The 25089-nt window shown below is 40.8% G+C and overlaps 1 protein-coding gene across 1 annotated transcript in view; it reads right to left on the bottom strand.

Moving 5' to 3' along the window:
* Window positions 1-25089, bottom strand: part of ASTN1 (astrotactin 1) — a 360836-nt gene that overhangs the window by 82830 nt on the left and 252917 nt on the right. The window contains exons 12-16 of the mRNA XM_037825286.1: window positions 18453-18619; window positions 15168-15362; window positions 12465-12592; window positions 6333-6437; window positions 3961-4149 (exon numbers count right to left, since the gene is read on the bottom strand). Coding sequence (XP_037681214.1) covers window positions 3961-4149; window positions 6333-6437; window positions 12465-12592; window positions 15168-15362; window positions 18453-18619 — 784 coding nt within the window. The remainder of the gene's footprint in view (window positions 1-3960; window positions 4150-6332; window positions 6438-12464; window positions 12593-15167; window positions 15363-18452; window positions 18620-25089) is intronic.

Below are 25089 nucleotides of genomic sequence, written 5' to 3'. Positions count from 1 at the left end.
AAAACATTGAAGAAAATGGAACATTACCTAACTCATTTTATGAAGCTAACATCAATCTAATACCAAAACCAGGCAAAGATGCTACAAAAAAGGAAAACTACCGGCCAATCTCCCTAATGAATATAGATGCAAAAATCCTCAACAAAATACTTGCAAATCGAATCCAAAGACACATTAAAAAAATCATACACCATGACCAAGTGCGGTTTATTCCAGGCATGCAAGGATGGTTCAACATAAGAAAATCAATCAATGTATTACAACACATTAACAAGTCAAAAGGGAAAAATCAATTGATCATCTCAATAGATGCTGAAAAAGCATTTGACAAAATCCAACATCCCTTTTTGATAAAAACACTTCAAAAGGTAGGAATTGAAGGAAACTTCCTCAACATGATAAAGAGCATATATGAAAAACCCACAGCCAGCATAGTACTCAATGGTGAGAGACTGAAAGCCTTCCCTCTAAGATCAGGAACAAGACAAGGATGCCCACTGTCACCACTGTTATTCAACATTCTGCTGGAAGTGCTAGCCAGGGCAATCCAGCAAGACAAAGAAATAAAAGGCATCCAAATTGGAAAAGAAGAAGTAAAACTGTCATTGTTTGCAGATGATATGATCTTATATCTAGAAAACCCTGAGAAATCGATGATACAGCTACTAGAGCTAATAAACAAATTTAGCAAAGTAGCGGGATACAAGGTTAATGCACATAAGTCAGTAATGTTTCTATATGCTAGAAATGAACAAACTGAAGAGACACTCAAGAAAAAGATACCATTTTCAATAGCAACTAAAAAAATCAAGTACCTAGGAATAAACTTAACCAAAGATGTAAAAGACCTATACAAAGAAAACTACATAACTCTACTAAAAGAAATAGAAGGGGACCTTAAAAGATGGAAAAATACTCCATGTTCATGGATAGGAAGGCTAAATGTCATTAAGATGTCAATTCTACCCAAACTCATCTACAGATTCAATGCAATCCCAATCAAAATTCCAACAACCTACTTTGCAGACTTGGAAAAGCTAGTTATCAAATTTATTTGGAAAGGGAAGATGCCTCGAATTGCTAAAGACACTCTAATAAAGAAAAACGAAGTGGGAGGACTTACACTCCCTGACTTTGAAGCTTATTATAAAGCCACAGTTGCCAAAACAGCATGGTACTGGCACAAAGATAGACATATAGATCAATGGAATCGAATTGAGAATTCGGAGATAGACCCTCAGATCTATGGCCGACTGATCTTTGATAAGGCCCCCAAAGTCACTGAACTGAGTCATAATGGTCTTTTCAACAAATGGGGCTGGGAGAGTTGGATATCCATATCCAAAAGAATGAAAGAGGACCCCTACCTCACCCCCTACACAAAAATTAACTCAAAATGGACCAAAGATCTCAATATAAAAGAAAGTACCGTAAAACTCCTAGAAGATAATGTAGGAAAACATCTTCAAGACCTTGTATTAGGCGGCCACTTCCTAGACTTTACACCCAAAGCACAAGCAACAAAAGAGAAAATAGATAAATGGGAACTCCTCAAGCTTAGAAGTTTCTGCACCTCAAAGGAATTTCTCAAAAAGGTAAAGAAGCAGCCAACTCAATGGGAAAAAATTTTTGGAAACCATGTATCTGACAAAAGACTGATATCTTGCATATATAAAGAAATCCTACAACTCAATGACAATAGTACAGACAGCCCAATTATAAAATGGGCAAAAGATATGAAAAGACAGTTCTCTGAAGAGGAAATACAAATGGCCAAGAAACACATGAAAAAATGTTCAGCTTCACTAGCTATTAGAGAGATGCAAATTAAGACCACAATGAGATACCATCTAACACCGGTTAGAATGGCTGCCATTAAACAAACAGGAAACTACAAATGCTGGAGGGGATGTGGAGAAATTGGAACTCTTATTCATTGTTGGTGGGACTGTATAATGGTTCAGCCACTCTGGAAGTCAGTCTGGCAGTTCCTTAGAAAACTAGATATAGAGTTACCATTCGATCCAGCGATTGCACTTCTCGGTATATACCTGGAAGGTCGGGAAGCAGTGACACGAACAGATATCTGCACGCCAATGTTCATAGCAGCATTATTCACAATTGCCAAAAGATGTAAACAACCCAAATGTCCTTCAACAGATGAGTGGATAAATAAAATGTGGTATATACACACGATGGAATACTATGCGGCAGTAAGAAGGAACGATCTCGTGAAACATATGACAACATGGATGAACCTTGAAGACATAATGCTGAGCGAAATAAGCCAGGCACAAAAAGAGAAATATTATATGTTACCACTAATGTGAACTTTGAAAAATGTAAAACAAATGGTTTATAATGTAGAATGTAGGGGAACTAGCAATAGAGACCAATTAAGGAAGGGGGAACAATAATCCAAGAAGAACAGATAAGCTATTTAACGTTCTGGGGATGCCCAGGAATGACTATGGTCTGTTAAATTCTGATGGATATAGTAGGAGCAAGTTCACAGAAATGTTGCTATATTATGTAACTTTCTTGGGGTAAAGTAGGAACATGTTGGAAGTTAAGCAGTTATCTTAGGTCAGTTGTCTTTTTCTTACTCCCTTGTTATGGTCTCTTTGAAATGTTCTTTTATTGTATGTTTGTTTTCTTTTTAACTTTTTTTTTCATACAGTTGATTTAAAAAAGAAGGGAAAGTTAAAAAAAAAAAAAAAAAAAAGAAAAACAAGGAAAAAAAAAAGATGTAGTGCCCCCTTGAGGAGCCTGTGGAGAATGCAGGGGTATTGGCCTACCCCACCTCCATGGTTGCTAACATGACCACAGACATAGGGGACTGGTGGTTTGATGGGTTGAGCCCTCTACCACAGGTTTTACCCTTGAGAAGACGGTTGCTGCAAAGGAGAGGCTAGGCCTCCCTATGGTTGTGCCTAAGAGCCTCCTCCCGAATGCCTCTTTGTTGCTCAGATGTGGCCCTGTCTCTCTAGCTAAGCCAACTTGAAAGGTGAAATCACTGCCCTCCCCCCTCGTGGGATCAGACACCCAGGGGAGTGAATCTCCCTGGCAACGTGGAATATGACTCCCGGGGAGGAATGTAGACCTGGCATCGTGGGACGGAGAACATCTTCTTGACCAAAAGGGGGATGTGAAAGGAAATGAAATAAGCTTCAATGGCAGAGAGATTCCAAAAGGAGCCGAGAGGTCACTCTGGTGGGCACTCTTATGCACACTTTAGACAACCCTTTTTAGGTTCTAAAGAATTGGGGTAGCTGGTGGTGGATACCTGAAACTATCAAACTACAACCCAGAACCCATGAATCTTGAAGACAGTTGTATAAAAATGTAGCTTATGAGGGGTGACAATGGGATTGGGAAAGCCATAAGGACCACACTCCACTTTGTCTAGTTTATGGATGGATGAGTAGAAAAATAGGGGAAGGAAACAAACAGACAAAGGTACCCAGTGTTCTTTTTTACTTCAATTGCTCTTTTTCACTCTAATTATTATTCTTGTTATTTTTGTGTGTGTGCTAATGAAGGTGTCAGGGATTGATTTGGGTGATGAATGTACCACTATGTAATGGTACTGTAAACAATCGAAAGTACGATTTGTTTTGTATGACTGCGTGGTATGTGAATATATCTCAAGAAAATGAAGATTAAAAAAAAAAAATGGTAAGACAGCAAATTCAATCTTATATAGATATGTATATATCACCACAATTAAAATAATTATTGAAAAAAGTGAAAAAAAAAAAAAATTCCCCCAGGAACTCCATTTTGAGATTTGGCTTTAGTATCTAAACCTTACATAATTTAAGGATGGGCACAGAGCATTGTGGCACCATCAGAATTAGTTCTTTGCCTACAGACTCCTTAAGTTGGGTTCTATGGCTAGCACATGGGCAGTTGGTATTTCCTTTGGGAGTAGAACTTGCTGTTGAGCTTGCCACTCACCTTTGCTGATGTCTTCATATTCCAGCCAGAGCCGCCGCTGGACTTGCTTGTTTGGGTACCAGATAGAGCAGGACTCTTCAAAGCCGTAGATAGCTTCCTGGATGTAATGGTTTCCAAAGTGGTCCAACAAGGCCACAAAATCCCCACGAGAAGTAGCCCCATCCAGGGAGTGGAGAGCATTGCTGAGGGCTATGAAGAAACATCACCCAAGGAGTGAGAGCGAGAACTCACAATTTGGTTATCTGATTTCCCAGGCAATTCAGTCTCAAATGTGGAACTGCCTGTATGCCTCAAAGTGGTATCATAGAGATGTAACTACCAGGTGCATGTTTTCATTTAGCTAAACCAGATTTTTTAGTTCCTAAATGATTATCTGTCAAAGTCAGTTGGTTGTATTGTTAACTTCATGCAAGTGAAGCAAAATACTGCCAAATTTCCGCACTCCCTTTGGCATTTTTTTTTTTTTTCCCAAACCACAGGTCATGACGTCAAAGCTCAAATAATAGCATTTGAAAAAAAAAAAAAAATGAAAAACAATAGCATAATCTAAAATAGAATTGCAAATATCAGCAGAGAACATTTCACATCATAAGATGGAGCACTGCTTCATGAAACTTCTACTGTGTATATGTGGGTGTGTGTGTGTATGTATAAGGTCACAATGGAAAATGTATTCTAACTAGGTTGTGACCAAAAAAGCCTGCAAAATGCATAGAAACTGGTAGTTGAAAAGTAATAGAAGAAGGTTAAGAAGTCACTAATAAGCTGCCTATATTTTATTTAAGAAAATCAAAAGGACAGGGAAATGGCCAATGGAGGAGACAACTTGTTTGTCCCTTTGTCCTCCTCTCCAATCAGATGTCCTGGGTTTACTTTCTCTATTTAAAGAGAATTATACTTAACCAAAAGACAGCCTATGGAAAGTTTTCCAAAGCCAATACCTCTGTAGGTGGCTTTTTAAGCCCTTCTTTCTGCACAACTGTGTCCTCTCAGGGTAAGGCCGAGCCTGGTCTAAGCATGAGACGCCAGGATTCCAAGGCATCATGGAGTGTCAAGACCCTCATTACTTGTGATATCATCATATGTCTTTGAAAGGCATGTGGCAAAAGAGACATCAGATTGCTAATGCCTGATTTGCACAGTCCCCGTAATGGCTGGGAACTTAGTATGTACACAGAATAGAGTCTCTACTGCAACATTTTCCTAGAATGAAGAGTAGCTCAGTTCTTTGTATTTTATGAACCACCAGAGTTTACTTCAATAAGGTCCCCATCCCAACTCTTCTTGGCAAGAACACTTTAGCATTTAAAAAATGTTCAGAGTCCTTGGTGTTCGATAGAAGTATTCTATATCCTTAGTGCATTTTCTTTCTCTATCACAAAACTTTACCCTCTGTGAGTATACTTCTCACTACTCTTCATAACCCTCTGTCCATCCCCTAGTCTCCACCACTCCCCTGTTAGTCTAAGGCTCCATGTGCCTGTAGCTGACTCTAAGAACCTCTCTTTGTCTTCTCCTCCTGTGCCAATAATACCATCCGGCTCCGGGGACCCCTTCGTCAACATAGAGAGCCAGGCTCTATAGCATAAACTTCAGGTTTGGTGGATTCTTCAGGCAGCCCTGGAGGTGAGTGAAGTTTTCCTAGTCCTTGGGGATGGGGTGGAAAAGAGGTGGGTACCTCTACTAAGGCTCTATTTTCCAATTTGAAAATTGTACATTGGACTTGCTCAAAAGCTAGGAAAAATTTGATTCAAGGCATTTATATCAATAAAATTTAAAGAATTCTTATATTAGATGTCTCACTATTTTGGAACCATTTGTTCTAAGCTTATACACTTAAAACTCACTACTCCTTAACTTACTAGATTTAAATACAAACATATTTTTTTCACTTTCTGTTTAGGAACCTTAAGCTGTTTCTCATTTTTCCTTCCCCCTTCTTTATTTTCTTTCTCACCCTCTTTCCCTCATATCTTTCATTATTTAGTACTTCTAAATTATGCTCTTCACACTTGGAAACTTTTATTCTGTCAATTTATAAAATGTCTACTTTTGCACATGCTCTCTACACACCGGATGACCCCAGGAAAAATGGTAAAGTCAGCCAGTGTTTATCTTCAATGGTTCTGTCTTTGCCCTTTCAATCTCTTCCATAGTCCAAGATAAAACTTGCAATTTTATCTATACTTAGAAAATGAACAGATTCCAGCAACTTGTCCTCATGGTTAACTCTGAGTGAATAGGTTATAAAATCTCAAGGAGTAGCTGCATTGTAGACTGCATCCTAACAGTGGGAGAAAAGGCTTGTTTCCTTGGAAAGGAATTCCAAGCCTGGGGAGCAGATGAGGGAGGTAGCTTATTACGGTGCTCACCTTGAGAAACAGTCGCTTGGTTGAGTTTGATATGGTACATCACAGACCGGACCTTCCAGTGCTGCAGAACGGGGTATCCCGATACCTCACTGAAGTTCACCATCCCTAGGGACAGAGGAGACACACGCTTAGGGAGCAAAACTGGTTTGCAGACACCAAATCTAAAAACACATCCCGACTCTATTAGGTTAAGGGTCATATGTTGAGAAAATGATTAAAAATTCTTTGATGGAGAGAATTTCTGAAATCATAATAACAATAGAAAAAATTTATTGAACCATTATTCCGTGCCAGGCATTTTGCTAAGCACTTTGCATAGATCAAGTCATTCGGTTCTTGTGAGGTAGGTGTTATTATTACCATTTTATAAATGAGGGAACTGAGGCTCAGAGAGGGTATTTGTATGAGGGTCCTAAGCCAGATGGCACCCAGATGGAATTTCCAGATGTATCTGAATCCAGGGCTGTTGTTCTTAACCATTCTGTTATAATATCCCTTTAATAAATTTATATTCAAATTCTAAGCTTACTGAAACACACATTTGTACTCTATTTAATAGTTGCAGTAATTAAACTCAGCTCATGTATCTGATAACATTGATTTTTCTGTCCCATTTAACTGATTTGTGTTCAGTATTTAAGTTTTAATTGTTCTGTGGCTCATAATGCTTACTTCTCCTTTACCAGGCGGGCCAAGGTCAAGGTGGCTAGGTCACTAAGGAGCAGGGACAGCCACAGATTGAGTGCCAACCATGTAAATGCCAAGCACTCTGATGGGCTCTTGGCTTACGGTCCCTCCTTTACCAATGGGAAAATGAGGCTCTGAGAAGCTAGGTTACTCAATAAATGCATCCTCGGAGCCTCAGAGAGACGTTATTAATGGGCTATTCTTGCTTGCCTTGGAGACAGTAACACCCCATTTGAATTCTAGACATAACTATAATACATAAAATGTTACAGAGACAAAATGATCAGGCCACACTAAATTAAAAAAAATTGCTTTGCTAAGTTTAGAAAACTAAGCATTTGCTATGTATTTAAGATACAGGAATAAATGCATATGTATCTATATGTATGTATGTGTATATATATATAAATATAATAGTAATATATATAGTGAATTTATATATACATATAATGGGTATATATAAGATACATATAAATGTATCATGTATATATATATATCTTTTATATATACATATAATTATCCTGCCACTTTGACATATGCTTCCTTCAGTCTAAATCAACTAATTTAACACCTAAAGTGAATGGCAAGTGGGTGGGGTTAATTAGCTGGTTGTCAATCCTGATCAACTTAGCTGAGTAATTACCAAATTTCTATTTCTGGGTGAATCATATGGGAATCACTATTGGTAAGGCAAAAAGAAAAAAAGTCAAGAAAGGTGCTTAATGAATCAATTGCTTGCATTTTATCTCATATAATCAAAGATAAGTTACGTGAAACTAAGAAACGGTTTTCAATACTTTTTATCTTTCAAATTTTCTTCTTTTAGGATATTAAGCTTTACGACAGTCATACTACCACATACTTTGGCTTTTAACATTTATGTTGACTTCTAAAGCATACTCTTTAAATTCTAACTGTACAAGTTAAAGTCTCCAGCCACAACCTCGAAGGCACGTTTCATTAGTGTTTAAGATATGTGTGGCATGTTAGAACTGTTCTATGAAGCATGAACCTTTCAGTTGTGTCAGCTCTTCAGCTTTGCTGCTATTTTGAAAAGCCTATTAGTAAACAAAATAGCAAGCACAATAAATGAAGATTTTCCAATTTATTAGAAAACCTTCTTTTAGTTGGATTATGTCCTAGCAGGAAATGAAGCGGGCAAGAAAGCAGGAGGCTGGAGTTCCAATGCTGACTGTGTTAAGGCTGGAGATAGTTTCAGACTGACAATGGCAGTGACCTGAGTCTCCACTCTGTGGCTCCCTGGCCAGGGGATCTTGAAACTCTTTTGGTACCAGTGGTTTCATCTGTAAAGCAAGAGATTGGGATGAGATGATATCTTGCTTTGTTTTTGATTCTATGATTCCAGCCAGTTGTATGAGTTTGGGCTAGGCAGCTCATTTGTTTCCATTTTCTTGTCTGAAATGTGAGGGTAATGGTATTCATCCTACCCACTAGATAGGTAGATTGTAAGCACAAAATAAAGTTATGGGTATAAAAGCACTTTGAGAAAAGATAAAGAACCATGCGTAGATGGGGTTTCCATAATATCGTTATCATCACCATCAACATCATCCTTACCTCTTCCTCATCACCCTGTGTAAACTTGACATTTCTTAATTGGTGTTTTGTTTTCCTTGTGACTTCCTAAGCCTTAGCTCAGAACAACAGAGATAAGAAAAAATAAAGGAACAAGTAAAAGGTTGGGAGATGAAAGTGACCCACATCTGCTCTGGATGAGACAAGCAACAGAACTCCATAATGTAACTGCCAAACAGCAATTCTACTCAATGTATTTACACTACGCCATAGACAGGGAAACAGTTACATAACTGTTAATACTTGGGAAATATTGTTCTAGGCCCACTTACAGATAATATTTCCATTAAGAGAAAGAGATATTTTAAAATACATATTTTTGAGCTGAGTCATAATTCTTTTTCAGTGTGACCTTGACATATAACAGCTTTAGTTTTTTATGGTATTGCATTATTTTGGGACACATTTTTGAATGACTCTGTTTCAAACAAAGTCTCTCTGAATATATTTTCTTGAGAAAGAATATTGCTTTTTCCCTACCTATGATTGAAAAAAAAAATGACCAAACAGACATTATGTACCATAGGAAGGAAGGAAGGAAGGAAGGAAGGAAGGAAGGAAGGAAGGAAAGAAGGAAGGAGAGGAGATGAAAGGAAGAAGGAAGGAAGGCAGGCAGGCAGGAAGGAAGCAAGCAAACTTTTTCTTGCAATCTTTTTTGAAATGTCAGGGAGATGTCTGTTTCCCGGGGCTGCCATAATAAAATACCACAAACTGGATGGCTTAAAACAACAGAAATTGATTGTCTCACAGCTCTGGAGACTACAAGTCCAAAAGCAAGGTTTCAGCAGAGTCAGGCTTCCTCTGAAGTCTGTACAGAAAAATCTGTCCCGTGCCTGTCTCCTGACTTCTGGCAGTGGTCTGTCGGTCATGGTGTTTTTTGCTTCAGTTGCCACGTGACCTCCTCCCCTCTGCCTATGTATGTCCAAATTTCCTTTTCTTATGAGGGCATCAGCCATGTTAGATTCAGGCTCCATCCCACTCCATTGTAACCACATTTTAATTTACCTAATTCCATCTGTACCAACCCTACTTCCAAATAAGATCACATTCTGAGGTACTGGGGGGTTAGGACTTCTACATATCTTTTTTGAGGACACAATTCAATCCATAACACGTTTCACCTCCAAAGAAATAAAACAAAGAACCTGTTTCTTTAGGATGAACTTGAAGAAGTTTCAAAGACCCCAGAACTCTAAAAGCTTCACATGGATTTAGTGATTACGGCATCCAATAGACCTTGTGAACATGGTCGGTGGACACCTCTGTCTCCTTAGTTTGTTCCTCCTTTTTCTCAACTTATGACACCAAAAAGCCCAGTGCAGCTCAGAGTTGTTAACTGTTACTTTGATGAAGAGTAAAACAGTCAGCAAGACAGAACACAGAGATCAGCATTTTGCAGTATGTTCTTCAAACCAATAATTCTGCAAAAGGAAGTAGGTATTGTTTGTAAAAAGGTTTCTATGGTTAAATAGAGCTAGGACTTGCTGGGTTAAATAAAAATGAAATGGATTTCTTTACTGTAGGACTTGTCTGAACCTATTTGGTGCCAAGGTGTTGAGAATCTCTGAGAGGAGGATACTGCATATAGTCTTTCTAAACATTTTGAAGGCAGAACCCATTATGAGTGGAGCACTGGTTTTCCTGAAATAATACAATTGGAAATGCTGATATAGAAGATTCCGAAGATGACATTAGCACTAAAATTCTCTAAGCTTGTAGGTTGATGGGGATTATGACCTATAATAGCTCATAGTACAGCATGATATGAGATTTACTGTATAGGTTCCAGGAAAGATGCAATTAAAGTGCTGCCAGAAGTGAGAGTGTTAATATAGAAGAAATTTTCTCAAACACCTCAACAATGGATTCTTCACGTTATTCCAGGCTTTAAAACAAACCAGTCTTTTCTAACCTCAAAGGAAATACATGATCTTGGCCTGACTGGCATCACTTCTTAACCAAAATAGGTCAAAAACAAAGGCTAGGTAAAATAGCCAGGTCCAGAAGAGTTCTGTCTATGCTTTTAGGAATGTTAGACTTTACTGCTTCAAGTCCATGAAAAATGGAAGCATCCGTCTGGACATCCTCCAAATCTTTTTGCCTCCAAAAAACCAAACTGGGGGTCATCTAAGGGCATGGTTTTCCCCAAAAGCTTCAGGCATGATCCAAGGCCACTCTGGTTGTCCTCCCAGCCTGGTGACTGGAGTAAATCTCCTCACCACCACAATAAGTTATAATGTGTGAGAGATGTCCCGACGGATCTTCAAACAGAGGCCGAGAGATTTATCAGTGTTGTGGAACCTACCCTATTTGCACGAGCCCTTACATGCCTCCTTTACAAGGCATTTTGCGCAATGCATGGGAAGTGTTTGTCAGCAAATCATGTGGGGACAAGGAACTAGACTCCCTGAGGCTGGAGATGCAGGCTTTAGAGATGTGTCCAGAGGCTGTATCTTAATTTATTCACTATAAGGTGTGTGTGTGTGTACATGTGTAAGAGGTCTTTCAAAGGCCAGTTGACTTTGAAGAGATTTATTCTGGCCCAGAAGATATCTAATTGTTTTCTCTCTTGATCCCTCTCCTACTACATGGAAGACACAATTTGGTAGTGTGAAGTTCATATTATTTTCTTTCTTCCTTTGTTTATTTATCTAACAAACAGTTCTTACTAAGTGTCAGGAACGGTTGCAAAAAGTATAAATATTTATTCATTCTTCATATCAATCCTATGAGGACGATAGCATTATAATACCCATTTTTACAGGTTAAAAAACCTGAGCTGGAGAAGTTAAATAACTTGCCTAAATAAAGAAGGGAGCCCAGCTGTCAGGCTCTAGAGTCCATGTCTCTAATCTGGACTGATCTACTTCTAATACTATGCAGGTCTAAATTGAAGTTTAAATATAACTCACTATCTAGAAGGACCTGGCCTCAATCCGTTCTTTAAATAAAAGGAAGGAAGGGGGGAAAGAAGGTATAGAACAGGAAGGCATATAATGAGGAAGGGAGAAGAGTAATGGAGAAATGAGCAAAGCCAACAACAGAACTGACCTCAGGTCCAGCCTTCCGGCAAGTGATACCGAGTTCCAGTTGGCTGCCTTTCCTGGGTTTATGGGGCACCTCAAAGTCTCCTCCTTTGTCCAGAAGGTGCTAACTGGGCATCTTCAGAGACACAAGAAAGAGACTAACCCCATGATGTTCTTGCCTCTTCCAACTACAACCAGATATTAGTTCCACAGTGAGTCTGGAGAAGAATGCCCTGGGCTCAAAACAACATTGAGGGACCAGCATTTTAATTCCCTTCTTATGATGAAGATCATGAGACCCAGAGGACTTACATGGTCTAACTACCACACAAATAGATAAGAGCAGAGCTGAGAGTCAAACCTAGGTTTGTTTAACAACAAAGCTCTTTCATTTTCTATTCCCTCACATCACTCCATAAGTCCTTTCCAGGGAACTCAACTGTTCCAATGATGGGCATTTTGGCTATAGTAGCAATCCAGCTTCTCTCTCTGCCTCTCCTATGACCTGATCACTTCCTTTAATCCCACTAGGAACTCTGAACTCTTACACATCTATTATCTCATTTATTTTCAACGCATCCCTGTAAGACTAGCAGAGCAAGGTATTATTATGAACATTTTGCAGATGATTATAAATAATATTGACAATTTTTCTGACAAATAATCCTACTAGTGCTGGGTTTTATGACTGAGCTTTTATAGGTATCAAGGAAATCACTGGCTTAGAAACAAAACTAAACAAGGTCAAGAGTCTTGATTTTATGAAACCATAGGGAACTCCCTGTTTTTTGCTGGTTAAATAAGGGTGGGGAGGCACACTCACCAGTCAAGAAGTCTGGGTCAGGAGTGGGCTCTGAGATCTCCTCAAGGCACTGATTCTCCAGAGGGACAGTGGCTACCACAAGACCATCAGGCAGTTGCTGGTCTAAACCTCGAGCAAAGTTGTTTTGCCTAGAAACAGGGGTAAACCTTCATGCTCTTAGTGTTTAGGTGAACACCACTTCTTTGCAGAGAAGCAATATCTCAACCCACAATGTAAAAATTTTTTCTGGACCAAAAAGTTCCAGTCACTCTGAACCCCACTGTGCCTGTCTGGATGTTTTATGTCCTCCAAAATGCCATGTTCTTTAATGCAATCTTGTGGAGGCAGACATGTTAGTGTTGATTTGATTGGAATCCTTTGATTGAGTGTTTCCATGGAGATGTGACACAATCAACTGTGAGTGAAATGTTTGATTGGATAATTTCCATGGAGGTGTTACCCCACCCATTCAGGGTGGATATTAATTGGATCACTGGAGTTGTATAAAGGAGTTCATAGACAGAGGGAACAGAGAGCAACTGAGAGTGACATTTTGAAGAGGAGATGCAGCGAAGAGAGGACAAAATGCCCCAAGAGCAACATTTTGGAGAACGCAATTTTGAAATGCAACCTGGGAGCAAGTGGACGCCAGCCATGTGCCTTCCGAGCTAACAGAGGTTTTCCGGATGCCATTGGCCATCCTTCAGTGAAGGTACCTTATCATTGATGACTTAGATTGGACACTATTATGGCCTTAAGATTGTAACTTTGTAACCAAACCCCCCTCCTTTTTTTTATCCATTTCTGTTTTTTTGCAAAACATTAGCAAACCAGAACACCTATTATGAACATTTCTGGAGTAAGACATATGGATATGGGAGGTCAAATTAGGGATGGGGAAGTAAGAAATGAACCTGCTGAAAAGGTCTACTCAAAGGATTGAGTTCTTGCCTCTCAAACACCTCAGTCTGTACTCTACAACCCCCTCCCCATAAGATCCGGACACACTCAGGTCCATTCCTAGGCTGCAGTGAAGGGTGTAGCCACCGCAACATTAGGTATGACACCTTGTGCTGGTTTGAATGTATTATGTCCCCCAGAAAAAGCCATATTCTTTGATGCAATCTTGTGGGGCAGACATAATAGTGGGGATTAAGTTGGAATGTTTGGATTAGGTTGTTTGCATGGAGATGTGCCTCACCCAACTGTAGATGATAATTGATGGGATATTTCCATGGAGGTGTGGCCCCACCCATTCAGGGTGGGCCTTGATCAGTGGAGCCATATAAATGAGCTGAGTCAAAGAGAAGGAACTCAGTGCAGCTGTGAGTGACATTTTGAAGAGGAGCAAGCGTGCTAGAGAGGAATGTCCTGGGAGAACGCCATTTTGAAACCAGAACTTTGGAGCAGACGCCAGCCATGTGCCTTCCCAGCTAACAGAGGTTTTCTGGACGCCATTGGCCATCCTCCAGTGAAGGTACCCAATTACTGATGTGTTACCTTGGACACTTTAAGGCCTTAAGACTGTAACTGTGTAGCCAAATAAACCCCCTTTTTATAAAAGACAATCCATCTCTGGTGTTTTGCATTCTGCAGCATTAGCAAACTAGAACACACCTCACTTCTTGCCTTTAGCAAACAAATTCCCAAACTAAAAGGGAGAATATTTGTGAATGTAATGTCTGTAACAGAAAAAGCATTTGACTTCAAGAGCTAGCTTGGAAATTTACCATGAGTTGGCTCATAAGATTCTAGGTCTTGGATGCTATCAACTGCTGGTCTGTATTATAGCACCTATCATCATTCTCTTCATCATTATCATTACCATCATCATCACCATCATCACCATCTCCTAGAATGTATCTTCCTATGAGTTCTAAGGACTATGAATTCAATTGGCTTAAAGTAGAACAGGGACAGAGGTCAAACAGAGAATATCCTAGAAATATTCTAAATCAGTGCTTTAATGTTTTAGTCTCAGGATCTCTTTACACACTTAAAAATAGTTGAAGATCCCCAAATAGCTTTTGCTCATGTGGGCTATAGTTATCAATATTTACCATATTAGAAATTGAAACAGAAAGTTTATAAATAGCTATTAATTCATTTTAAAATTATAATAAATTAACTAAATGCAAACATAGCATATTTTATGAAAGACAACTTCATTTCCCCCCAAAATTGGTGAGATGGGTGACATTATTTTATAATTTTTGCAGATTTTTAAAAATGTCTGGTTTATAGAAGACAGCTGGATTCTCACATCTGCATTCAGTTATTGCAATACCTTGTTTGGGTTGAAAAACATGTAGTTGAAAACAGCAGGACTTTTCAAATCACCTGATAGTATCTTAGGGACCATCCAGGATCCTTGGACCACACTTTGAAAATCACTTTTCTAGACCGGTTCATGCGTTGATTCTTCCACTCTGAGGTAAAATGGAACCTGAGCATTTGGGGGGTAGCTTCTATGCAAAATCTTACAGTCCCTGCCTGGGCAAGATAATACCTCATTTAACACTTAACTGTTCACCCAAAGAAACATGGTTCTTGGCTCCTTTAAAGAAGAATATAGACTGGAGAAAAACACAAGAGAGAACATACCCCATCTTTATCACATTTAGCTTCCTCTAAAACATGAAACTTTATGCTATGTTTAAAGCTCTTCAGGGAAGAAGATCCACCAAAGGCCTGAATAAATAGTTCTACACACATGAGATTCACCTGAATGTTCCTTTAAGGACTTGTCCAGTGGCCACTTCCTTGGAATGGTTGTTGTAACCAAAGAACATCTCCCCAAAGAGAGTCTGATTCATGGGATGCTCCCTGCTTTCCCCACAGTCACCTCCCTCTGGACAGGTCTCTGTGATGAGTTGGCAAGAGCGTCCATCCACACCAAGCTTATAATCTTCAATGCACCTAACACGGTAGAAAGTTCAAGATAAGACGTTATTCCATCAACAAACTACAGTCAGATCAATCCAATGAATGGGGAAGAAATGCCTATGGGAGAGAATTGGATGGCCAAGGGTGGTGAATATTCCCATTTAATTTTGACCCCTTTTATAACTCAGTTTCTTGAACCTGTGAACTGGTCAACTTTTACCACGCAATATCACCGAATCACTTGCTTGTCTTTACTAAGTGCATTCAGAGGTTCCAAGGCACACCCTCCTCTAATAAGTGAATGATTTCCCAAGTAGTTTCAGGGGAAGAATGGCCAGAGATCAGTTTGTAAATCAGCTAATATTTAAATCCAAGATATTCTAAGATTCTTTCTCAAGAACCATCTATACGGTGAGGCCCTACATTTGTTTGAAGTGTAATTAGGCAGCAAAAGGAATGACACTGTGCCTAAGAAATTAATAATTTTCTAATCTAGCCTAGTGACAAGTCAACTAAGAAATCAGAAAGATTTATCGTCTCCTGGCTGTGTTCTGTTTCAATGTATCCAAACACAAGATCAACCCACATTAACTCCCCCTCCATTCCGAGTAGCTGTCCTGAACTAAATAGGGATGAGGACACACGTGCAGGCACCTGCACCATTAACAAAACTCCCTCCTCGGTGCCCCCGAACCCCCATTATGCATGTACAGTTACCCTAATGGAAAAGCAATATTAATGTTGGAAAGCATGGATCGATGACTCATAAATCATTAATTGAACTTTATTTGTAGTTCTCTTGAGAAGAATATACATTTGTTAGCACAAGAAAGAACTACTTCTTTGATAAAGCTGATATTTTAAAAGAATATTGATTTAATTTGGGTTTCTCCTTAGAAACAATAGCAGATTTAGAATTTACAGATGTTCATGACATTTAAGCACGTCATTCATTACTCTCTACAGTAAAGGTTGTAATAAGATAATGACCTCTGTTTTATATAGAACAAATAGTCATAGTTCAGAGTGAGGAGGAGCAATATTGTAATGGCAATGGCTCCGCCCTTTACTGGGTGACCTCGGGCCAGTTGGTTAACCTCTCTGAGCTTCAATTTCCCTATCTGTAAAAGGGGGAAAAAAACAAAAATTGAAACAAAACCAGTACCTGCTTCACTGGGTTGTTAGAAAGATTAAATGAGAGACTGAATATAAAGAACTTACACTGTGCCTAGCACATAGCAAGAACCCATTAAATGTTGCTAATATTAGCAGAGGTGTAAATGAGACCCAAGTTAATACAAATTTAACTGCTTGTTTTCTCCATTTGCAGTTTACATATCTGTGCGAACAGGTGTGCGAAGAGCTCTTTAATTACAAATGCATGTGATTTGGTTTATCTTTACATAAGAACCTCAAAACAAGGACTTCTTTCAGCAGGCTCTCTCTACACAGTGCCACAGGAAAGAAAGGCTACTTAGGGACCCACTACTCAGTCCAGGTAACAGATGTGGCTCTAGACCCACAGAGGATTCTAGGGCACCAGCCTAGTGGCAGGGACAGGACTGTGAAGTGGCTCCTTCCTTGAGCTGAAAGTGTTAGTCGGAAGATTGAGTCTGGCTGGTTCCATCTAAATGCATGCTGGGAATCTTGACAACCATCCCTTCCAGGGCCAATCTCCCCCAACCTCCTTTGTGCTCACAGCCATCTCTCCCACTGTAGACTCCATCAAGGGCAGGAAACAGATCCCTTATCCTGCGGTTTCTCTGTTCTCTGCACAAAGCAGGTGTGCAAATATACGCTTACTAAAGAAATAAATCTATTAACACTTGGCTGAATTCACCTCTGTAATTGACCTGTGCCAACCCTAATGGTAACATCATAGAGAACATTAAAACTTAGAGCAAGATTTCCATTTATGAAATGGGATTTTATAAGAAACTGCATAAGGAAATTGCACAACTGCAAAGAATAAAATAAAGTAAAATAACATTACAACTCTACCAAATAATCTTTTTGTGATTATTCAGCAGGCACTGGCTTTTAGCAACAACCCAGCATAGTTTTATTAGTGTAAATCTGGATTTTCATTGCAAGCCAAGAGATTGTGACATCCTTGAGGGCAAGAACAACGTGTCAGTCATATTTGTAGCCTAGGGGACAGCATGGGATGTAGTAAGAACCCTTCGAGACTGGCAGGAAGAGAGAGAGAAGAGAAGAAGGAAAGGGAGAGAAGGAGGGAGGGAGGAAGTCGAGGAGGGAGAACTAGGGGAAGAGAGAAATGGGGAGGGAGGAGGGAGAAGAAGGAAGGAAGGGTAGGCAGGTAAGCTATGGCTGTGGTAGAATGAGCCAAATCTTTATTTACTTTATAAATAGAGCATGAAATGTTTTACAGTATAATTCCAATTGGTGATGTAAATTCAAATTTTGAGAGGACCCTGAGTTTAAAAAAAAGAAAAAAATCAAGAGAGGATCTGAATTCTAGTCCTGGTGCTACCACTTACCAACTCCCCAGCCTTGAGGGAGTCACTCAACCTCAGTGTGCATTAGTTTTGTCATCTGTAAAATAGTGTAGCATTGCCTGCCCTGTTCCCACACAGAGTTATCCTGAAAACAAACGAAATAAGGTGGCTGAAAGAGCTGATGAAGAGCTCTTTAACTACACTGGGGAATCACTATGGCTGGCTGCAAAAACTGCTGAGACTTTGGGGGCAGAATTTAAATATGCTTCCACTTCTCACCGCCCCCCACCCCATCCCTCCCACCCCAGGCCTGAGGAAGGAATCCTTCTATCACAATGCCTAATTAACATAGCTCCGGAGAAACTTGTTTGGAAAATACTGGTGGGGGTGCGGTGGGCAGTGACTCTGGTGAAAACCTTGTGGTTAATTTTACTTTGCAGGTAAATTCCCGAGTCTGAGTTTCCCTAGCTATAAACCACCGGAGTGCGACTAGATGTTCCCTAAGGTCCCTCCCAACCTTGTCTGTAAAAGCGCTCTTTCCTCGGAGCCTAAGGGCTGGCCTGGGGAAATCAACCCACTCAGGTTGACTTTCCGGGTTTCAGCACTGAAAGTCCTGCACCCCGGGAAGGGAAGGCCGGTTGGCCTCGCGGGCGGTGCAACTCACCCGCAGAACATGAGGATGTTGTACACAGTGGGGTCGTCCGGGAAGGGCGCCATCTGCTGGAGACACAGCTGCTCACAGCCACCGTTGAAGCCGTCTGAGCAGTCCACCCCGACGTGGCGGTCATAGCAGCCGGAGCTGTCCTTCATGGGGCTGAGTCCGGATGGGCACTGGCACAATCAGAAACAGCCACACAAGTGGGTGAATCAGGGGACTGGGTTCTCAGGGAACCCAAGTGTAACCACTGGCACCTCTTTTTAGCAATCGGCCTTGAAAACCATCAGCATTGGCAATTAATCCATGATTTTCCCACGTCACACAGGAGACTCCCTTTAAAAGCAAGTGACCTGTTTGCAAATGCCTACTTGACCAAAGAGGGAAAAAGGAAAGGTAACAAGCTGAGGCCACAGAGGCTGAGAGATCCTAAATAGAGTCAAGAGGCTATCCTGGAGGTTTCTCTTATGCAAACTCCAGCTAGACATCCCAAATGGCCACAGTATGCCATGTCCTTACCAAAAATAGTCCCCAAATACCTAGGTCCCTACCTGAGATTCTATAAAAGAGTCACTCACTAAGTTTTATCTCTCAGAAACTTAAATCCACCAGTGTTCCTATGCCAGACAAGTCCCAAAAGCCAGAGGCAACAGCCTCTTTAAGAACAACAGTCAGATGCAGCCCCCTTCCCCATACTGTCGACACCCCCTTTAATATGAACAAGTTAGGGTGCCCACTGCCTAGACACCCCTGAAGATGGAGAAAAAAGATTAAGCGAGAGGAAGGGGTAGCAACAAATAAGATAAGATTTAACAAGGGTCTATGAATAGTGAAACTCCATATAAATATATATATATATATACATTTTTAGATGCTGGGATGTTGGAATGGCTGGAAGGAGGTAAATGACATGGTGGAACTGTAACCTATAACATCCTTTGAAATTTGCTCTGTAGCTATTCGTTGCACTGTGCTTTGAAAGTCTTCACCTTTCTGTATATACCCTATATTGCATATGGGGAAAGAACTGAGACTGTGGAACTGTAACCCATTAATAATGTTTGAAATTACCTATATAACTGCTTGTTGAGCTGTACATCAAAAGTTAACACCTTTTTGTATGTATGATATATTTTACAATAATGGAAATAACTGAGGTTGTGGAACTGTGACCCATGACATTCTTTGAAATTTGCTCTCTACCTACTTGTTGACTCGTACTTTGAAAGTTATCACTATTAGGTATATATGTTAAAGTTCATAATAATAAAAAAAAAGCTGGCAGACTCTCAAGAAAAAAAATAAAACAAGTGACCTTTTTGACATCTTGATTATTTTCTCTGGGCCCGGAGCACGTACATTTGCATTAAAGCCAATTCCTCCAAACGTTCTGGAAAGGAGCATTGCAGTGAGGCAGAGCTGAGGTGCAGTGACCTCCCAACTGGGCCTCGAGCTGGCAGAAGAGTACAAGTCATGGGCCAGAATGAAAATGCATTAGCAGAGATTCCTTTGGGCTAGGGGAAGGGAGTGCTGCAGTTTGGTCTTAGTATTAACAGGGCTCTTTCTATATCCAAAGCACTTTGTTAACGTTGGAACCAGACCACAGTGTTGGAGGGAATGGTTGGAGCCAGGACATGCACCCTGAAGTAGGAAGATGACTTCCTCTGTAACCTTGGAGAGAGGTTTGACTCCTCTCATAGTGGGAGTGGCCTTACTCCTCCCCACCCCCAACCCCAACCCCTGCATCAAGTTGCCCTTTCGAAAGCCCACGTAAGACCACCTGCTGCTAAAGTGCTGCATTTGTGTTTGACTATTATTCCCAGTTCCTTGGGCATTCTTAATGTAAGGCATTTAGCTTTTCTGTGCTACTGTGCTTTCAATAAGCTCCCAGTAAATGACAGCAAAGGAGATAATCTATAAAGAGATGTCAGATCCTGTGGTAGACAAAGAGACTTGGTAAGCAATTATAATTTCTAACATACCGAGTACCTATTATGTGCTAAGCAGTGGTCTAAGTCACTTATTTCAAATCATTTAACCTTCACAATAGCCCTAGGAGGTAAGTAGTATGATTACACCCAATTTACCTATGAAGAAACTGAGGCACATAGAGCTTCACTTTCCTCAAGTCACACAGCTATTCATTGCAGGACCACACTGGAAACCCTGGCAGGCTGTGTGTAGAGTCCATAGCTTGGCCACTCCATCATAGCTTACACCACAGCTGGTCTCTTACACAATAGTCAACATTTATTGAACATTTACTAGAAGCTGGGCACTATGCTAAGTGCTCTAGGTATTTCATCTCATAACAATGCTATCTCATCCTCATGTAATAGAAAAGGAAACAATTAACATTGACAATTAATTCATGAAATGCTCACTGCTCTGGACTCAGTTTAAAAGCAGATGACTTTCTTTGCCACACTGCTTCTTCTGTTTGTGTAACAGATCCCACACATTTGCATTAGAGTCGATTCCTCCTAACAGGCTGGAAGGAGGCAAATAACTTACTCAGGATCAAAGAGTAAGAATGGGGTAGAGCAGGGGTCTGTCTAGATCTGACTCCAAAGCCTGGGCATTTAATGGCTGCACGCTACCCACACTGTCAGCTATTTAACACACTCTTCAAAACCTAAAAACAAAACCTTCAAAGCTCATTGGAACACACATTGAACACCTCTCCTCCTGCCCTGCCACCTAGCTTTCTTTTCCTCTTTGCTGCCAAGCTCCTTGGCTTAGTAGCCTGGAGCTGCCGCAGGTGTGCCTCCAAAAACCAGCTGCTTCTCCTTCCCCACATCCCAATCGAAGATCACAGCAGGATGTGCACTGTTTACTGACACTAATTCTGCAATTTACCAAACAAATGGCCCCCTGTGGGCCTGCCAGGCTCCCAGCCTGGTCCATCCCCTTTCTCCCCATGAAGCCAGCTGGAGTGCTGGAAGGTGACAGCATTTAAAGAAGTTTCTGAGGGCTGACCCATGCTGTGCAAACCCAGATGTTCCAGATGATGGTAAACAAGCAAATGAGGCAGCTGAGGATTGCACCCCACATTTCACCAGCCCCCCAACCATCCACTTCCTTGGCCACCCAGCTGTTAGGCCAGATGTGGCACCAGAAGGGAGCTGGCTTCACCACTGTGCAGCAGCCCAGCATGGATGAGAGTATTGCAACAGGGGAGTTTTGGACTTAAATGGGCTGCACTGGTTGCCGTGATTTCTTTTTCTTTCCTTCTCTAAAGCCTGTGAGAAGTCCTCAGCAGTGACAAAGCTAGTCTTCCTGTTATTCCTGCTTCACGTGGTTTGAACCCTTGTACCAGCTAGTTATCTCAGTTGCTAGTCAGGACTCCCTATCTTCCCGACCACCTTTTTTCTCCTAATGCCCCATCAAGCATGATTTTTAACAAAGACTTCACCAAGTAAAACATAAGCAGGCTCTGTTCCAGAACTCCAAAACCTGGCATGCCCACGTCTTGTCTGGCCCTAATGTCTAAGATGACCATGCTGTCTCAAATTGGAACACCTGATATTCATACCTTCTTAGGAGTTTGGAGAGAAGACGGAGTTAGATGCCTTGTCTAAGTGGGAATTTTTTTTTCTTGTAAGCAAGGCTAAAAATACTGCCAGCTATCAGGAATTGATCGGTTCTGTGTACAGGGCAGTCTACAAACATTATCTTCAATCCTGACAATACAGGTAGACTTTATTCTCCCCATTTTAGAGATGAGGAAACAGATTCAGAAAGATTAAAGTGACTTGCTTAAGCTCGCCGAAGTGGAAAATGCCAGAATCAGGCTTTGGACCTAGATCTGTCTGAACCCAAGCTTGAGTGTGTTCCTTCCACTCTGCCATGCTGCTTAAGTGTGATAAAATCTGGATTCACTGGAATCCCTAAAGAATAAAGTCCATGTGACAATGAGGTAAGGCAACCCTGCAGATTTTGTTGTTTGCCTATTTGTTCATTTTAAGCCACACCTGGTATACATTCTGGGGTCAGTTATGGATTTGTAGATTCAGCCTAATAATCTCTTAATCCTTTTCTCTTCCCCTCTCTCTCTTTCCCACTGTTTCCGTCTCTTACCCTTTCTCCCTCTTGATTTCTCCTTCCCTCTCTCTCTCTCTCTCTCTCTCTCACACACACACACACACACACACACATACACACACATTATGGCTGCATATATTTATAGGAAGAAGCACTGAGAACTGTCCAGAGTGATGACCTTGAAGGCAAGTCAAGATCCTCAATCACTGAAAAAGATGCAATTATCTTTAGCGCACTGCTAACTTACTTGGGCTGCGATACAGAGTAAAACATTTTAGAACGATTTCAAGCAAAAAAAAAAAAAAGCTAAACCCAAAATAGTTTTCTGCTTAACCCTTGGTGAACTAGAACACCCTTCCCCAAGGAGTCTAATCAATCAAGCCGCCCATGGGATAAATCTGTTTCATGTTTGCCTGAACTCTCCATCTGCTGTTGTACCCATATTCTGAGCTCCCTACAAGTCTACGTCTAAATACAAAGAAACTCCAGACGCTAAACAATGCCCCTTTATGAGTATTTGCAGCCAGAGCCCAGTTGTCAGGGGAGAAATCCTGCCTCCAGGAGGAGCTTGCCTTTTCTGTGTTTGCAAAAACTGGACGTTCTCTCCTCATGGCTTGTGAACAGTCAGTCCACTTGCTTCTTGAAAGAGAACTGTTTGCATAGAAGAGAGCCCCAAGGTCATATATTAACCCCTTTTTGCACAGATTATGTTTAGCAGTTCCAGGGAGTTTATAAACTACAGGCTTAAGAAAAAAATTCCATTTTTTATGGCAACAGACCTCACTCATCAAGAAGGTCTAATAAATAAGCCCATATTTCAGTGCCCCTAAAATATACAAGGTTAATCATCTTTCATGAGATGCTTATGGTTTCTTGACTTATTACTGGTCTAAGGCATAATTTGCTTATGCGATTAAAATGATTTTCCCCATTCAACTCCTTTTCACCATCTTTCCCCTCCTTTTCCCACCAATGGTTTTTGGTTGATTAATTACTTAGTCAAATCTTACTAAGCCTGAGAAACACACACCTCAGTACCAGATTATGAAGTGGATGTTCTGTTGGCAGTTGACTATGAGTGATGGACACATAAGGACATTCGGGGCCCCTGGGAAAAGAGGGACGACTTTCTGTAGCTGAATCTATCTCACCTTACCTGGATGATTCATAAGAACATGCAATCAAAATTCCTACTCAAAATAGGTTCTCTTTCACTAGATGGCAATATTATTTCTTTCAAAATAATGATTTCCACATTTTGATGAGCTCTGATATGCAGGACCAAGTCATGCAGGACTTCTCCTAAGGGAACAAGTGTGATGGACTTAAATATATTTTTCAGACCATGATAACTTCCTGGCCCCATTTCTCTGAAAGCCTCTGAGGCATACTCTTCTGCTTACTGTCCTACAGTGAAAAAAGGGATGGTGGTCTGTAATGGTCTCCACACATCTGTGCTCCAACAGAGATGAAATGGCACATTTCCATGGTAAACCATAGTGGCAGCATGTGGACGGAAGGGCGACAGGGTCAGTGGGTAATTCAAAGCTCATTAGAGCACAATGCTCTGGCAAGGAAGGTCAAGTGTTCAATGCACAAAAAAACTGGGCAGCTAATCTCTCCCCCTTCCATGGCCATGGTCTGCTCTCCTAAGTACATGCAGACATCTCACAAAGCAAAGCCACTGCCTTGGCTGCTTTCAGAATGAATATGAGAGTAAAGAAGGAGGATTAGAGCTTGGGTTCTCCATTTTTTTTTTTATATAGTACTGGATCTCATTTTCAAACTTTCAAGCAAAATTTTGTATTAAATCTCAATAGGTAGGTTTGATAAGATGGAAGATGCCTTGGTTAAAGCTGGGAGTGGGGAGGTTCAAATCTTGTCTACAAAGTCTGCTCCAATCCCCACTGCCAGCTCCAACCAGTGGCCCCCAAAGATATCCACCACCTGATCCCTTTGAATATGCTCCTTTACATGGCACAAGGGTCCTTGCAGGTGTGATTAAGTTAAAGACCTTGAGATGGGGAGATTACCCTGGATTATCTAGATAGGCCCACACAATCCAAGAGTCCTTAGAAGTGGAGGGGGAGGAGGCAGAAGAGGAGAGGAGGGAGGAAGGGAGATGTGATTCTGGACGAATGGTCAGAGAAATGCAATGTTGATCACTTTAAAGATGGACGTGGGTGCTCCAAGCCAAGAAGTGTGGGCAGCCTCTAGGACAACAGGCATGGAAACGAATTTTCCATTAGGGACTACAGAAAGGAATGCTGCCCTGCTAATTACCTTGATTTTAGCCCAGTAAGACCCTTGTTGGTCTTCTGATCTACAAAACTGTAAGATAATAAATCCATTGTTTTAAGCCACTAAATCTGTGGTAATTTGTCACAGCAGCAATAGCCCACTGTTACCGTGACCTTGTGGGACCCCAGGGTTTGGTGAAACAGTTGAGAACCAGTGCCCTGGTGCCTTATAGGCAGGGACCACCTAAGAAGTAAGACCCAGTCGTCAGTGGTTGGTGGCTGACCTTTAACCTTGGGATCCTTCTGAAGTTTCAGTGATCCCCGCTGTTTGAGAGCGGTTTGGCTTGGAATGCTAAGTGCTT

This window comes from Choloepus didactylus, chromosome 2 (genome assembly GCF_015220235.1).
Source record: "Choloepus didactylus isolate mChoDid1 chromosome 2, mChoDid1.pri, whole genome shotgun sequence".
Taxonomy (NCBI): domain Eukaryota; kingdom Metazoa; phylum Chordata; class Mammalia; order Pilosa; family Megalonychidae; genus Choloepus; species Choloepus didactylus.
The sequence above is the reverse complement of the archived record's forward strand: the minus strand, read 5'-3'. Positions and strand labels throughout refer to the sequence as shown.